This window comes from Hordeum vulgare, chromosome 2H, assembly GCF_904849725.1.
Source record: "Hordeum vulgare subsp. vulgare chromosome 2H, MorexV3_pseudomolecules_assembly, whole genome shotgun sequence".
Lineage (NCBI taxonomy): Eukaryota > Viridiplantae > Streptophyta > Magnoliopsida > Poales > Poaceae > Hordeum > Hordeum vulgare.
The window spans coordinates 2,664,834-2,682,975 of NC_058519.1; the positions used below are offsets into that span (position 1 = coordinate 2,664,834).

The 18,142-nt window shown below is 39.9% G+C and overlaps 1 protein-coding gene across 1 annotated transcript; it reads left to right on the top strand.

The window, feature by feature from the left end:
• Positions 1 to 9,354: 9,354 nt before the first annotated feature.
• LOC123431394 (MDIS1-interacting receptor like kinase 2-like) lies at positions 9,355 to 12,819 on the top strand. Its single transcript, XM_045115191.1, has 4 exons — positions 9,355 to 10,124; positions 10,413 to 10,463; positions 10,536 to 12,323; positions 12,470 to 12,819. The coding sequence occupies exons 1-4, from the start codon at positions 9,380 to 9,382 to the stop codon at positions 12,817 to 12,819; spliced, it is 2,934 nt and encodes a 977-aa protein (XP_044971126.1). The 5' UTR covers positions 9,355 to 9,379.
• The last annotated feature ends 5,323 nt before the right edge of the window (positions 12,820 to 18,142 follow it).

The following is an 18,142-nucleotide window of genomic DNA, read 5'->3' on the forward strand; positions in this document are numbered from 1 at the left end:
CGTTTAGGTGCGGGGCCTGACCTAACATAAACTGATTTAATTTTTCAACAACGGGCATCTTGGTTTTTTTAAAACAACTGACCCCTAAGTTAGCAGTTATTAGCGAAAAATAAAATCATGTACTCCCTCCGTCCCAAAATAAGTGACTCAAAAATGACTTAACTTTGCACTAGTTAAGTCATTTTTGAGTCACTTATTTTGGGACGGAGGGAGTAGTTTTTTGGAACCCTAACCCAAATTATGTTAGTTTTACGCTATTTATTTGAATTTTCAGAAACTCACTGAAGCGCCCTTCGCGCGAGGCATGGTCGGTCACGTCATCCGAGCAGCCCTCCGGTCGCTTGATCTTCCTAGGACCTCCGATCCGACCTAGTCCCCTCCCCCCGAGACACAAATACCACCCTCAGCGACCAACTACAACCACGAGTAGTGACGAGGAAGCTACACGTTGTAGGGGTACTCGGTTGGGCGACACACTACGAGGAGGGTGCCGAGGAGTGGTCGCCGGCTGGCTCCGCCGTGGGTGAATCCCACTTCGTCCTGGAGCAGGAGCAGCGCGGCGCTGCCATGGGAGGTTCAGGACGGAAGAGATTTGGGGCATCAATTGCCGCTCATACATAGAGAGACTGAGCCGTCACATCATTTTGAGATTGATTAAGTTATCGCAGACGTCTTCGTAGTTGACAACAACTTCTCCTTCACTGAGCATACATTGTCGGAAGGCCTGAAAATAAATCTAAAAATACGAGCATGAAGTGAAGTCTAGGACTTGTACTGTGGTGGATCATGATACCATCGTTCTTACCATCTAACCAGAGATAGATTCACAAAAATATATTCTATTCGGTACAGTGGATGTTGATTTTCTTTTTATATTAGGACGTCCATTTAGCACGATATGCAGCCCGTAATGTGGTCGTACCCAGCCTATTGTTAGATCCCCAACGGCCAGCGGTATGTGAGAAAAAAATGATAAAAGGACAGTTACAATCAGTCACGAACAATTTCAACACGTCCGATATAAGCTTGAAAAATGATTACCCTTGAAAATGATTATAAAAATATATCCAAAATTAATCAAGTGAAAAGTTACCGTTAACTCAATTTCATAATTAATACTAGTGAAAAGTCAATTTGCATATGGCTGTGCAATGCCAACCTATCCAATCCAATAGAATAATATCATCATAACACTTCTTCGGTTCTACTGCCTTCAGTACTATTCGCAGCAGCTACAGATTCTTGTAGGAAATTCATCATCTTCAGAACAACACGAAGTTGAACAACCCCGGAATTTTTTTTGAAGCTGAATAGGTTATGCTTGCAAACATGTTCTCGGTCCCATTTACCCAAAGAGAAAGCACAGTGCCTTCGCTAAGTGGAAAGTATCTGGTGCATTAGTGCTTGTGGTGCTACCGGTGCACCAGATGCCCGTAGCGCATTTAAAAATGTTTAAAATTCTTTGAAATTTTTTTAGCACCTTCACATAACATTGGTCTATGTTGTTGCAGAATTTAAACTCAAAGTTCAAAACATTGCACGAGGCACAAAAATCACAAAATCGACGCTAGGCTTTAAATTTGGTCCATTATCACATTGATGTCAAATTTGTCATTTTTGTATCTCGTGCAATGTTTCAAATGTCACTGAATGAAATAATGATCGTTCGACCGGGAGGATTGCCCGTTCTCTACGACCAGGAGTTGGAAGACATCAATCACCTTTCTATTTTATAGTGCTTCTAAATAGCATGAATCATTTTTTTTGTGTTATCACTAGTTTTTAAAATTTGCATGATTTTCTTTTATTAAATTTCTTTACTTCTTTTCACCGCAGTTACTTTTTCAGCATAAAAATGATAATTTTAATCTTTCACCTCTTTTATTTAGATTTTCCTTTGAAGGTAACATTGTTTCTTGATCATCTTTTTTTAAGAGATGAATTACTTGAAACTAGACCAGCCAAAGGATAGAACTATGTAAATGGGTCGTGTTATACCATTTTTGGGTTACGCCACTAGCGCCAGATTAGTGGGCCTGTCCAGTTTTGTAGTTGGGAGAAGCTGTTTTGGGAAGCTTCTACAAACCTGTCCAGTCTGGTTTTAGAAGCTTATGTGCGAAAAAAAATTCGTTGTATTTTTCTTATCCGGTTCCATCGTTTCACAGGTTTTCTTCAGTATTTGTTTGGGGTTTTCGTCTTCTGTAAGTGTCTAATTTTTAATACACATTGTATATTTTTCTTACATTACACACGCATAGCACTGTTTTGATACACGTTGAAACTTTCTCAAATATATGATGATATTTTTTTAATGTTAACCATTTTCAAGTACAAATTGAACATTTTTCTAAATGGCATGAAACATTTATTTAACTACACGAACAATGTTTTACATTGTATAAACACACACTAAACTTGTAATTTTATAAGTAGTGGTAGAAGTTATGAAGCATCATGTGAGATAGTCCATCGTATTTCAATTTTGTGTATTTTTCACAAATTTTGATGACAAGCTCATATAACAATATTATGCCTCCCTATACTAAGTTATTGAAAAAGAGTAGCAACCGCATAATACTTCCAAGTAGACCATAATCATTGATCGCGGGTGCATATGCCCCAACTAAAGCACCCAACAACTAAACAAATTGAAAACCCAATGCAAAGCTGCAAGAAATAACCATTTTGAACAATTAGACAACCAAAGACACATGCAATTTCCCTCAAGTGACCACCTTATTGAAATCGTCCAAAGGCCCCCACTCTGAGTTGTGAAGCAAATCCAAATCATTCCATAAGAGGGGCTCAAAAGGCTTTGAAGAATGGTGAAGAAAGTTGCAAAGTTGGTTGGGTTCTTGTCACATTTAAGAATTGGATGCATGCAAACTCCACATGACCTCGCAAGGTGGCAATCAAAAGAGATGTGGCGGTCAACCTCTAGAGTGCCCTAGAGCAAGAAACGCCCATCCGAGGGGCTCATATTTCTCCAAAATTTCCACTCCAATAGGCAAACATCCCCTAATTATTTGCCACGGGAACATCTTCATCTCTACGGCAGCAAAGTCACAAAATTTGATGGAAATGGGGGATGGCGCCCCTTCTGCATAGGGAATGATAGGCGGAAGATGCAGCAAATTAGCCGGAGGGCTCGAGAACTCCCAAGAAATCACTTCCTGACCATGCGAAAGAGAAGCATTGTCTAGTTAGTGCTACTCTAATCTCGAGCACACATGAACCCGCATGAACACAGTAAATCTCAAAACAAGTAAGAAAAATCAAAAGACTGATTTTTTTTCTATGGATGAACATCAACGAGTTTTCTAACATCTTAGAGAATTTCGCGATGAAAAGGCATCGGTAAAGGTATGCGAGAAAAAAATGAGCGCTTCAAAATGCGTCTTTTTTGCAGTCCCTATTTTTGCTAGTTCAGGCCTCCACGGATGTCTTTTCAAAGTGAAATTTTGCAGGATGTCAGAACTTATGTTGATGTTCATACACAAAAAACTTATTTTTTTTGTTTCCAAACTATTTTTCAATTTACTATTCACATGGGTGCATTTTGCTCGAGATTAGACACTCCATTTCCCGTCTTGTTACTTAAGCATGTTATCAATCGTTTCTAGAGGCCCCAAGCCTGACCTAAAATTCAGCTGTCATACCTCATCCGTTTGGCCGAAATCCTAAACACGGACCGAAATCTATCTTTGACCACTCTCGATCGAAATTCAAGTGCTAGTGGACTGAGCAGTTACGTCTGGCTGCTTCGCACACCAGGTGTTGTGGGAGTGAGTTTCAGAAATGGGCTGTGGGTCTTAAGGTATTCAGTGCTAAGATATCAACACAATCGCACACCCATTGTTAGTGACGGTATGTGGAACCATGCGCAGTGGGGGATTTTGAACCATGTGTGATGGCCCAATCGACACTATCGTGTGACTCGTCCAAAGAGAAATTTTGTACATTTTGTTTCGAATCAACCATCAGCCCAACGAAACGACAACTTGTATAAAAAAAGACTGAGACAACATCTGGTGCAACAAAAAGAAAACTTCGGAGAATAATCAAAACTGTCTACCGTCCAGATCGAACGATCGATCCATCATGCATGGGTAGGGAATTAAACTTTTCCATATATCTTTCAGGCTTTTAAGGCGTATACATTAATTCGGATGACATGATTAAGGTAGCAAACTGAATAATTAAGGTGATGGGAAACAAAATAGGAAACAAATACGCTTCCCAGTTTATTGCTCGATCTGCAGCCATCCTAATTAGCGTTTTATGTTCCTAATTAATCCTTGCACCAACGTAAGCTTTATCAATGACAGCAAATGGGATCAAATCAGACGTTACATGCAGGATTCGCCTGTACATTTACCCCGTTAATTACTCCATTTTATCTGTATATATATGCTGCTCGATCGCCTGGCCAAGTTGCATACTCGTGTTCAACAATTGACCCAAGCTTGTAAACCTAATCTCCTGAAACAGCCAGCTCCATCCATGGCACCCTCCAAACCTCTCGCCGCCGTCGCCCTCCTTCTCCTCCTCGCCCTTCTCATGGTTGCAGATGCGCAGCCGGCATCCAAGATAGGTACGGATGTGAATGCATGCATATGTCCTTGATCAACTAATAATTAATATGTTTCGTCCGATTAATTCGATGACATACATGCATGTATAATTCATCTATAAGAACTGATAAGAATTTTGCTGTGTGCAGATTGCCCGTCGGCGTGCAAGGCTCGGTGTGCGAAGAACTGGAAGAACAAGATGTGCAACAGGATGTGCAACATCTGCTGTGGCAAGTGCAACTGTGTTCCCTCCGGCACCAGCCAGGCGACCCGTAACGAATGCCCCTGCTATGCCAACCTAAAAAACTCCAAGACCGGCAAGCTCAAGTGCCCCTAGACTAGACCCTACAGGCATGTGTCCGTGTATGTCAGATTTTGTACGGACTTATCAAGTGGATTATCACGATCGACCAAATTAAATCATTTATAGAATTATTTTCTACTGATAGTACGAACTTATATGAATTTTGCTAGTCAATGACGTATATGCACGTACCACACATGGTCAATCGTACCAAGAGTTCCATAAGAAACTGAGTTTAGAATTTTTGATTTCCAGAGAGTGCTTCTATCTACTGTTTGGAAAACGTGTTTTTCGAAAACCCTATGGCATTGAACTAATTGTTGGCACTGAAGCACATACTTTTTATTATTGGCACTAGTGCATTAGATATCTTGTGCAATGTAGTCAGTAAATGAATTATTGAAATTCAACAAAGAATTAGAGAAGTTAAGAAAGAAAATTTGGCAGCGTCCAAAATGAAAAATTGGATGTAAAGCTCATGAACTTGCCAACCTATCCTTGTGTAAATTTGAATGTCCAACTTTTTTCTGGTGCATTATCACATGTTCCCCATTTTTGACTCTTGATGAAATTCTCACAAACACTATATCGGGCATCCAACAAACACAACGTGACACGTACCAAAGGCTTTGATTAAAGCAATCAATTTTTTTTCTCTCAAGTAAAAGCGTAATTGACAAACTTGTACTAATAAATGTATGTCTTAGTATCTAAGCATATGGCGTGATATGGTTGTTTTGTACATGTCAACAATGTTTCTCTTGCATTTCATGATTCTAATCAAATGATTTTTTGCTTTGAAGGAAGTGTTGTTATTGCCTTATATGGAGCCTAATAATACCTATGCGAAAACTTACCTATGTGAGACAGGGTTTTTAATAAGTAAGGCAATTGGCCAAGCACAAATTATCATAACACGTGTTTCTGTAAGTTGATAGAAAAAAAAAGTATAGGCCAATCAGTATAAACCATTTACAATACCTTTTTTTTTTTCCTTGATACGGTTTAATTTGAAGAATAAAAACAAGAAATTAAAGTGAAACTATTGGTTTTTTGTAAAAAATTAAGACATTTCTTTGGGTTTCTAGAAAGTACAAAATATCGCAAAGTAATTGATATGCTCTTTCTATTTTCTTCATCCCTTTTTGTTAAACTCATAAAAGATTCTAGTTATATATTTTTGGAGATAAACAAATCGTTTTGGTGTACATGCCATATTATATTATGTTCTTTTTTGGTGGGAAATATTGTGTACAAGTATTTTTCCCGGCCGTGTTAGTAGATCTGTATTTGGTCTTTGTTACAATTTCTCAGGGTGTGAGATTCTATAACTATCAATCACAAACATTGAAATATGGTTACATGAGATTGGTTAAAGAAATAAGGATTGCATGAAAATAATTGGATATGAGATGCATGAGAGTTTTGCTATATTTACGTTTATTTTGTTACATAAAGGTCTTACAAACACACAGTTGAGGAAATTAGAGGGGCACAAGTTGATTTTTTTAAACAAGTATGGAATGTGTGACGCTAATTGTATATGGGATGTGACGGTATGTGACTTGTATCGGATAGCCTATTTTACGTGCATGTTTCAGGGTTCTTTGTAGAACCGAGAATAATAAACAAATGGATGTTTGCCTCACCTGATTTAGAGGCGGGGGTGATGTTCTTTCTTGAGGTTTGGGGAATAAAAAGCTTGGCGTTTACTAAACCAACAAACATAAACTTGACGTTTACTTAATATAAATGGACGCTGCAGGATTTTCTTTTTGATCAGTTTTGGATACATATCTATGCTAAAAGTTGTAACATACACAAAATAAATGCAGTATCCAAACATTCCACTATGGATGTTATTTAGTAGCTTCCACTAATCTTGCACACATGCCATCTCGGAATATAATGGGGCCCACCTTTACCCGCATAGAGGGCTTGATTAAACAACTAAGATTTCTGGAGCCAATTCCTCTCCTCAAATCTTCTGGCGGATCAGCTTATCTTATCCCATCCAATGGATACATCCCCAGTGGATGATTTGATCGCGGCATCTTTATCCCCAATTGACAAGTCCTTCTTCGACCAATCCATAAGGGGTTCTTGTTTTTATCACTGGAACGTCCGATTCTTCATATGTCCCGCATAACTGGATCTCTGAGTGAGGATTGTCGCCACATACCCGTCCTCTTCTATTTTTTTGGACTTGCCCTCTTCTATTGAATACTGATTTTGTGACATAAAGGAGCATTTGAATGAGCTAAGCAATTGGCCAATTACACCCTTGACTTTGCTTGCTTGGTCAGCACTGGCAACGGGGCAATAGCTATGTACTGATTTCTAACAGGAATTGCCTATGGGCGACATACTAGAATGCTGGCCCATTTAGCATGATGGGCGCTGCCGCTCGTAATGATCGTTGTACGTTCGACTGGTCGGTTTTCTTTGATTTTTTTTCTCTTTTTGTCTTGTTTCTATATTTTCATTATTTTTATTTGCTTTTCATGACTTACTTTTATTATTATTTTTACTTCATTTTTTATTTCTTTTTTACTTTGGTTTTCTTTGTTTTGTCACTGGTTTTTCTTCCTTTCTTCATTGTTTTTTAGTTTATTTCCTTGTTTCTTCAGTATTTTGCTTTTCATTTTGTTTCTTTGCATTTTTTATCTGGTTTTGTTTTGCACTCATGTCAACATTTTCTGGGCATGCAATGTATATTTTTAGAGCATACATGAAACATTTTTTCTGATACACTTTGGAACTATTTTTGGAATACACAGTAACAATTTACAAATACGTGTTGTACATTTTTAACAGAAAACAATTTCTTAAACTACATGAACATTTTTGACATTGTATAAACATTTTTATATTTTCATGATCACTGTATAAACATCTTAATATTTTCTTCGAAAGCGTCCTGTAAATTTTTTTTATTGGTACAAAGCATAGTTTTTACATTACACAAACTTTTTTACATTGAATTTTTTTTTTGAAAATTGCTGAAAAACGCTTTCAAAAGTCGTATACTTTTTTGAAATTATATAATTGACACGTCTAAAATATATCTAAGAAACTCCAGCTGAGATCAGGTTATGGACAATATTACTCGAGCTTTGCTAACTTCATAGTTGTCACTCCTCCAGGGAAAGCTGAGTGTGTGGTGTGCATGTCGCTTGAATTTTTGTCTAAAAGAACCAATAGCTGAATGTTATTGTCAAAAAAGACTACATGCGGTATGAAATGCGAGAAGAGACCTCCATTTTTCGTGGCGGCAGGCGCGCCGGGTGACGCGTGGCACCTGCCGCCACGAGCCGAGGCGGCCGGCCGCGCAGGTGGGACCTGCCGCCAGCGCTCGAGGCGGCAGGGTGCGCACTGCATCGTACCATCCAGCGAGCTCTATGTTGTGCAAGTACTCCTAGCAGTCAAGTTCAGAATAAAGTCCATTTAGCTGGTAAGTAGTCCATATATCTCTCTCGATGCCTAGCATTAGCATTGTCCCTTATTAGCTAGAGGAAGGAGTGAGCTAACAACTATGCCGGTCAACTATTTTACAGCGCGCACGGACGAAGATGAGATCGCTGGATGCATGCACGTACGACGCGGTGCGCATCCTGCCGCCTCAAGCGCTGGCGGCAGGTCCCACCTGAGCGGCCGGTCGCCTCGCCGGGTGGCGGCAGGGCCTAGCCGCCTCGGCCCGTGGCGGCAGGTGCCACGTGTCATTCGGCGCACCTGCCGTCACAAAAAGTGGGGGTCTCTTCTCGCATTTCATATCGCATGCGGTCTTTTTTGATAATAACATTCGTTTACTGGTTTTTTTGGACAAAAATTCGTCGCTTTAGCATCAAGTATAAGCTGAGTGTGATATACAGGTAGCTTCAGCATCAAGTATAATTAAACTGGGACTGGGTCACAATTTGGGACGACCGCACTGAAGTTTTTTAAAGATGGTACAAGCTCAGTGCACTTGCAGCTTGTAGCTCAAGTTTTCTAGAAATGAGCAGCACTGAGAAATAGTTTCCTCGAATCCAATGCTCAGCTTTTCTATGGTGATTTCCCTCTCATGTAAGAGCAACAAAGCAAAAGGTATATATACGAGAAACACTATGTGACATTTTTGTTTTTAAAGTCCCAAAAACTGGGTACCTGCTATCCAAAATTGTACTGTTATATTGCAAAGAATGCCCATCCTGATGAGTGTGTGTGTTCAAGAATCAGAATTTTACATTCTTTCGGCGAGTGGACGACCAAGACGAAGGAAAACAAGGTGACCGTGACTGGCTCACGCGCTAGTGCGCGATACTTTTTCTGTAAAATTAGTTTGCTGAGGACCTTTGTGTCGTTGCGACCTGAGCGGACGAAGCTTCAGATGACTGGGTGTGGGTGGTAGTCGTCCAGAAGTACCCAGGAACTTGGGATATATATACTGATGTGTGGTTTCACAATCACAGGCGTACACTTAAGAGCCAGCTCCTACGTACCACAGCTAGCGACTCCTGCTATGCGACTAACCATGGAGGCCTCCTCTCTCCTAATGCTCGTCTCACTCACTCTCCTAATAGACTCCATTCACCAGGCAAAGGCAGTGCCATTCCTACAAGAACAAGCAGGAGCGCTCCTTGCTTGGAAAGCCACGCTCCAAAGCCACCCAGCCCAGCTGCAATCCTGGACAAGGGGAAACAATACTAGCACATGGCCGTGCAGCTGGTATGGCATCAAGTGCAGCACGCATCAAACAAGTCACCAAGAGGTGATCACCGAGATCTCTCTACGGGGGCTGCGACTGAGAGGGGAGCTCGATGCCCTCAACTTCACGGCCTTGGCAACCCTGACGAGCATCCAACTCTCGCACAACAGGCTCACCGGGAGGATCCCTCCGAGCATTGCGTCGCTCGGAGATCTCCGGTTCCTGATTCTTCGACGCAATCAGATAAGGGGCCCTTTATCACCTGCTTTAGCATCCTTGAAAAACCTACGGTGCTTAATGTTCCAGGAGAATGAACTCTCTGGTGAAATACCAAGGCAGATAGGGGAACTAGAGAATCTTGTGACTCTTAACTTAACTGCCAATCACCTGTCTGGTCCCATCCCCAGTGAACTAGGCTACCTAAAGAAGCTTGTCAGGTTAGATTTTCTCAACAACAACCTCATAGGCCCCATTCCAAGAAATTTAGGGAATCTCACTAAACTCACCATCTTGTACCTTAGTGGAAACTATTTATCTGGATATGTTCCTCGAGAACTAGGTTATCTGGTGAATTTACGAGAGTTGTTCCTTGAAGTAAATGAACTCATGGGTCCCATCCCTGACACCTTTGGGAGTCTGATTAGCCTCACTAGACTGCACCTATGGTATAACCAACTTTCCGGACGTATTCCTCAAGAACTAGGTTACCTGGTGAATCTAGAAGAGTTGGTTCTTAGCTACAACAATTTCATAGGCTCCATCCCGAGTACCTTTGGGCGTTTGATTAACCTCAGTAGCTTGTCTATGTTGAATAATACACTTTCTGGTTGTATTCCTCGTGAACTAGGTTACCTAGTAAATCTAGAACAATTAGATCTTGGCAATAACAAACTAATGTGTTCTATTCCCAATACCTTTCAGAATTTGATTAATCTCACTGGTTTGTATGTCGGTGGTAACCAACTCATAGGTCCTATCCCTAATATCTTTGGAACTTTGACTAAGCTCACCACGCTATACCTCAATGATAATCAATTCTCTGGACATGTTCCACGAGAAATAGGCAACTTAAATAATCTCGAAAATCTGCAGTTGGATGGCAACAATCTCTCTGGTCCACTGCCACCTGGGTTGTGTTCTGGTGGTCGACTCAAGAATTTTACTGCGTATGACAACAATCTATCTGGACCACTACCATCAAGTTTGGTACAATGTAGAAGCCTTGTTAGAGTTCGTCTGGAAAGGAATCAAATAAAAGGAGATATTTCTGAGTTGGGAATTCATCCAAATCTGCTCTATATGGATTTGAGCTCAAATAAACTATTTGGAAAATTATCATCTCACTGGAGGGCAAGTGGTAATCTTACCAAGCTATGCCTCTCAAGCAACAACCTCACGGGGGAAATACCCACAAGCATGGGGCAACTGCCTAGGCTAGGGGTGCTTGACCTTTCATTAAACAATCTTGAAGGAGATATCCCAAGTGAAATGGGTAATCTAAATTTTTTGTTCCAATTGAACCTTGCAAGCAATTTGCTCCATGGAAGCATACCACAAGAAATTTGGGCACTGTCTAGTTTGGAGCTATTGGATTTGTCATCAAATAACCTAAGTGGTATGGTACATGAGTCAATTGGAAATTGTTTAAAGCTTCACTCATTAAATTTGAGCAGAAATAACTTGAAAGGAAGCATCCCTACTACTCTAGGGTTATTGCAAAACTTACAATACATGTTGGATTTAAGTGATAATTCATTTGTCGGGGCAATACCAAGCCAACTAAGTGGCCTGGTCATGCTAGATACTTTGAATATTTCACACAATGAACTTAATGGCTCCATCCCTCAATCATTTCAAAGTATGGAAAGCTTGATATCCATTGATGTGTCTTATAATGAACTGGAAGGACCCGTCCCAGGTAGTAGGATCTTCCAAGAAGCTCAAATACAATGGTTCATCCATAATAAGATGTTATGTGGTGTAGTGAAAGGATTGCCACCTTGTAGTAGTGGTGCAACTCGGAGCAAAGAGAAAAGGAAAACATACAATGCACTTGTACTAGGCATAGTTCCTTCTCTGATATCTCTTGTTATTGTTGTGGTGATATTGATTGTTCGGCATGAAATGAAGAAATCCGTTGCAATTAACACCACAAATGTAACTCAAGAAAACCTCTTCTCGATTTGGAGTTTTGATGGGGCCGACGTGTTCAAGCAAATCGTTGAAGCAACCAATGATTTCAGCAATATACATTGCATTGGAACCGGGGGATATGGATCTGTCTACAAGGCTAGACTTGCAACATCTGAAATATTTGCAGTGAAGAAGATACACATGATAAAAGATGAGTGTAGGGTGAACGAAGCAGTGTTCAATCGTGAAATCAAGGCATTAGTACAAATTCGTCACCGCAACATCATAAAATTATTTGGGTATTGTTCCTGTAGCCAAGGAAGGTTCCTTATCTATGAATATATGGAGAGGGGAGACTTAGCAGGAATATTGACAAACAATGGAAGGGCGGTTGAGTTGAATTGGAGAACGCGGACACATATTGTTTTGGATGTGTTCCGGGCTTTGGCATACATGCATCATGATTGTTCGTCACCGATAGTTCACAGAGATATAACAAGCAAAAATATTTTGCTTGATCCAGAATTTAGAGCATGCATCTCTGACTTCGGCATGGCTAAAATTCTCAATACTGGTGGTCAAAATCTCACAAGGCTTGCTGGGACGAAAGGCTATATTGCCCCAGGTATATAAAAATGAAACAATATATCAATTAATTTTACAATTTTTGTAGTACATACATATGATCATGTACATTGTAATGTATTTTGATCATTATGATGAACTTCGACCTATTTAACACATATACTAATCAATTGATATTCATTGCAGAGCTAGCATATACAGATAACGTGACGGAGAAATGTGATGTATATAGCCTGGGAGTGCTAGTTCTAGAGATATTTATGGGATCCCATCCAGGAGATTTTATCTCATCCCTCTCATTGGGCACCAAGAATAATGACGTGAGTATGAAGGATTTGCTGGACTCGAGGCTTGTTCTCCCAGACACTGAAACCACTAGAAAAATATATTGCATGCTCACTGTTGCAGTGCAGTGCTTGGAGCCAAATCCATCACGCAGACCAACAGCACGACGAGCCAATGATGAGATATGTGCTATTAAATCATGTGAAGGTCATGTTGATTATTTGCACGATCTCCTAAAAATTCCTACATAGTAGTGCATATGGCCATGGATGAGGAATTCATATCAAGTAGTTTATTCTTTGAATCCTACATACATACTTCCTTAAAAATGTAGTAGCATCTATACCTACCAATAAACATATAATTCATATGTATATATGGAACTAGCAAACTTATAATGTAATAGTGCCATTAAAAACAACTTCATTTGCTTTTAAATTGTATGATGTGACAATTATGTACAAAGTTTCTGCATTAGTTATGTCTTGATGCATTGATGGCTCCCTAAGAGGGTATGTCAAGATGACGAAACAATCAAACACATATTTTTGCAATGCAAGTTTGCACATGCAACATAGCTAGTCATACAAGTGTGTTCTAAGTTGTTTCTGACATGTAGTGTTGCCAATATGTTTGGTAACTAGTTCGTGGCAACGGTAGCTAACTTGCAGTCCTCATCCTCGAGGGAAATACATCATTAGTTTCACCACTATGGATGTGTGGAAACGATACAATAATAGTGAAAGCTCCTCTACGCTAGGTTATCTACCGGTGTACACACTAGTTGTGTTCGTGATCTATTCTTCAATGGAAGGAACAACTATCCCTGCTTATGGTGTTGTGTGCGCACTTTGATAATGTGGCAAAGGAAGTTTGTGCCCAACAGGGATGGTAGTGTAGTATCTAGATAGGCCCTTCACCCCAATAAGCATTGTATTAGTATAGCTAATCATTTTGTCTTTTTTTCTTGTTTGTTTGTTTGTGGCGCTTGTGTGCATTCTAGCTCTATAGAGGCAAAGTGTGAACTCTTTGTGATTGTATTTCTCTGATGCGATGTTTGGAGTCAATTAGAGCACACTTTATTGAAAAAGAGTTTATGTCCTCTTGGTGCAACTATGAATGATTCTCCCTAAGCGGCCAGCTGTCATTGCTTCCGTCAATTGGAAGCCGAGTGAAATGAAGTATTCTACCTGTACTCTGTGTGGGAGTAGAATGGTAGGCCTTGAAACAATCAGGCATGATTGGCAGGCGTACCAGAGTTAGTCATACCAGAATGAGCTGATGATGCCTTCAGGAAATGGTTCAGACATCCTGTTTGACTGTCTATTTGCTGATGATGCACTAGAGTTAGTCATACAGAGTGAGCTGGTAAATATCTTGTCATGATTGGACATCATTTACTGGGTGATGCCATGCTGTTTGTAGATGTGAGAGGTACAATATACAAGGGGTATGTGAGGTACACTATACTGGCTTTGGGGACTACTACTATTGATATGCATTGGGATTTTCTTTGAAGAAGAAAGGTCATGTACTAAAGTAGTAACAAGTATTTTTCTCAGTTAAGCACCATGGTTTATCAAACTGATAGGAAACCACACAAACAAATTATCAACAGTACAAGCGCACACAAGACTACAAGAGCAAATACTTGCATCCAACGCGGGCAAAAGGATTGTTAAGTCCCTTGTACTCGTTAATCGTAAGGATCAAATCTAGTAGTGTAGGATAGATAATTATAAATAAAAAGATAATAATGTGCAGCAAATATTTTTATGTATTTTTTGAGTATATAATAAGAAGATCGACCCGGGGCCATAGCAATTGACTAGTGGCATATCTCCCAGCTCGTCATGAAGGCCACTCCCCTTACACCGGCTCCTGTAGAAAATGGATGACTTTGAGTGGGCTTCGTCAATGCCATAGAAGAAATCTAGGCGCTCCTCGCGACGAATCCTATCCTCCTGGTATGATACGTCTCAAACCTATATATAATTTTTGATTGTTTCATGCTATTAAATTTTAGTTTTATATAATGTTATGAACAATATATTGTTTAGTGTTCTGTGTCAGTTGTTGTTTTCTGCTTATTTTTTATTTCTTGAGAAATTAATATCTATGAAGGTCAAAATACCTTGCCGGTTTAACATGATTTTTTAGGGCAACAAGAAACACTGGAAGCTTTGAAAGAGATTGAGACGGGCATCGAGGGCCCACACAGTCAGGTGGGGTGGCCACATCTCGCGGCTGTGTGGGACCCACAAGCACCGCTTTAACTTATTTCCACCGCCATAAATCCCTATAAATACCGAAACCATCCATCATACATCCAGAAGAATTTTATTGCCGCTGCAAGTCTCAGTTCCGTGAAGATCCCATATAGAGCTCTGTTCGCGAAGCCTTGCCAGAGGGGAAGCCATTGTCGGAGCCATCTTCATCAATTTTTCTGCCTCTATGATCATGTGTGAGTAGTTGTCTTAGGATCCGCGGGTCCTTAGTAGTAGCTAGACGGCTATCTCTGTCTCTTTTTGGACCTTCAATACCATCTTCCCGAGAGCCTTCTCACATGATCGGGACCAATTCGATGTAATCGGTTGTGTATTTGTTAGGACAAGATGGATTGTCACTTTACGATTTGATTGTTCATTGAAATCAATTGCGCAAGGAAACCGAGTTACTGAGGAATCCCGGTCACTAGGCTGCTGGTCCTATTTGTCCGTTGGATCGCACACTATGTCAATAAAACCTGAGATATATAGACTGATTTGACGAAAGAAGGAAGGAGCGCCCCTTTGAGAGCCTCATAGGGGTCACTCTCAGCCACAACCATTTAGTGTGCCCTCAACTGTCACCACGTGTCACTCTCTTGGCGTTCCGTCTGGATTTTGTTTTTATAATTTTGCATGCGTTTTCAGTTTTTAGAAGTTTTTTTTTTGTTTTTCACCGGTCTTTCTTAGCTTTTGGGCCAAAACAATATTCTTTTTTCCGCAAAAAAATATGTTTTCTTTCCCCCCCCCCTTCTTGAGAGGCATGATTTTGCTTCAGCGAGAGCCACATATTTGCTTCCACGAGTGGCACGAGCGTGCCTCTCAGAAACGAAAAAAACATGTTTTCCCCTCCTCAGGAGGCTCGGTTTCTCTTCCGCGAGAGGCACATATTTACTTCTATGATAGACACAGCCGTGCCTGTCGAAAACGGGAAAAACATGTTTTTTTCCTTTTGCGGGAGGCATAATTTTCTTTTACGAGAGGCACGACCATGCCTCTCAGAAACGGGAAAACGTGTTTTTTTCATTCGGTGATGCACGGTTTTTTGCCGAGGTTTTTTGTCCGGTTTTATTCGGGAAAAAATCATCAAAATCTATCAACATGGAGTTCATTTTTGAAGATATCGACGCGAGGAATCCAACATTGAATGGTTCAAGATTTGGACGCATGATTTGAGTGATAAAACGTTTTGAATAAACGAATCTATGAAAAAAGTAAAACTCATAGATTGCAACAAGTGGCGGACACGTGGTGCACCACTTATCGCAACCTGAAAAGGTGTCAATAACCTTTGCAAAAAGTGCTTAATAATTAGTAATTTCGAAAGAAAGAGCAGATAAGGGAACATTACCCTTTTTTAATAGGAGAGTAGAGAAGTACGAGATACTAGACCAGCCAAAAACACACAATCATGTGATGGGCTGAAATATAGTAGCCTATCCCACTAGTGGTCACGCATTGGGGTGCATCTATACAGACCTACTATAGGGCACGTGGGGCGCTGGCCAACATGCACTTTTTAGGAAAATATAATATTGGGAAAAGGTTCCATAAATCATAACATGTTCGGTGGCTGAAAACTGTGTTCAGCATTTTGAAACAAAATGTTTGCGTATTGAAAAAATGTTTGTGAATGAAAACAAGTATACATAAATTTCACAAAAAAGGTGGCTAATTCAAAAATCCGATGAACATTTTTTCAACTTGATGAACAAAAAATATATTCAAGAACATTGTCTTTTGTAAAATGTATGAACAAATTTTACATTCAGTGAACATTTTTTTAATATTGAATGAACAAATTCTTAATTAGATGAGAAGTTTTCCAGAAAAGAGATGAACAAATTTTTTATTTCGATGAAATTTTTTGAGATATTAGAAACAATTGATGACCATTATATAGAAAATTGTATAAAAATTGATGAACATGTTTTGAATTTATAAAAAGAATTGATGAATTTACAGTTCACGCGGATGCATTTTGCTCGAGATTAGATACTCCATGTCCTGTCGAGTTACTTAAGCATGATATCAATTGTTTTTTGAGGCCCGAAGCCTCAGCTGAAATTCAGTTGCCATTCCTGACCGAAATCCTAAACAGGGACGGAAATCTATCTTTGACCCCACTCGTTTGAAATTCAAGTGCTAGTGCATTGACCGGTTACGTCTGGATGCTTCGCACAGCAGTAAATGGATAGAAGTTGTGGGTCTGAAGGTATTTAGCCCTAAGTATCAGCACAATCACACACCCACTGCTAGTGACGGAATGTGGAACCATGCGCAGTGGCGGATTTTGAACCATGTGCGATGACCCAATCAACACAATTGCATGTGAGAAGGGAAGGACACAAAACATTTTTATTAGTTGCGGTTGCTACTCTGATATTGTTGGTGTTATTGCGGTGATATTGATGTTCCAACATGAAAGAAACAAACCCAAGAAAATTAACACCTTTAATGTAACTGAAGAAAAGGCTTTCTCTATTCGATGTTTTGATGCAGAAAACTTATACAAGCAAATTGTTGGAGCTACCAACATTTCAACGACCGACATTGCATAGGAATGGGGGATATGGATCTGTCTACAAAGCTACACTTGCAACATCTGAAGTATTTGCAGCAAAGAAGATCCAAATTATTGCAGATTATTGTTGCATGAATGCGTCATTGTTCAATCATCAAATCGAAGCATTGGTGCAGATTCGGTATCGGAACATTGTAAAACTATTTGGATATTGTTGCTCTAGTCGAGGAAGGTTTCTTATCTATGAATACATGGATAGGGGAAACTTGGCAGAAACACTAAGGGCCAATGAAAAGGCAGTTGGACTGAGCTGGAGTAAGAGGGTACATATTGTGGTGGATGTGATTCATGTTTTGGCGTACATGCATCATGGGTGTTGGTCACCAATAGTCCACAGAGATATGACAAGCAACAACATTTTGCTTGATATGGAATTTAGGGCTTGCATCTTTGACTTCGATACGGCTAAAATTCTCAATATTGATGGCCAGAATCTCACAAGGCTTGCTCGAACGAAACGCTATATAGCTCCAAGTAAAGAAAAACAATCAAACGTTATCAAGCACTTTTGCTGTTTCAGTGGTACAAATGTACATACATGTAAATTTGGATGTATTCTCATCATTTTGATAAATAATTACTTTTTTATTTGGATGTAATTTTTAGAGTCATTATACAGTGCATCCGGTCGATATGGACCGTCCGTTGAAGCGAATTCGACGGTCCAGATCCGATGCAATACGTTGATGTCACATGTATTATATTAGAACCCGAGGGGTATTT

Bases quoted from the DNA above. Each gene is read 5' to 3' on its own strand.
- LOC123431394 (XM_045115191.1), top strand. From the start codon at position 9,380: ATGCGACTAACCATGGAGGCCTCCTCTCTCCTAATGCTCGTCTCACTC. The intron at 10,125-10,412 runs GTTATCTGGTGA...CTCGTGAACTAG, and splicing joins ATATGTTCCTCGAGAACTAG to GTTACCTAGTAAATCTAGAA. The intron at 10,464-10,535 runs GTTCTATTCCCA...ACCAACTCATAG, and splicing joins TGGCAATAACAAACTAATGT to GTCCTATCCCTAATATCTTT.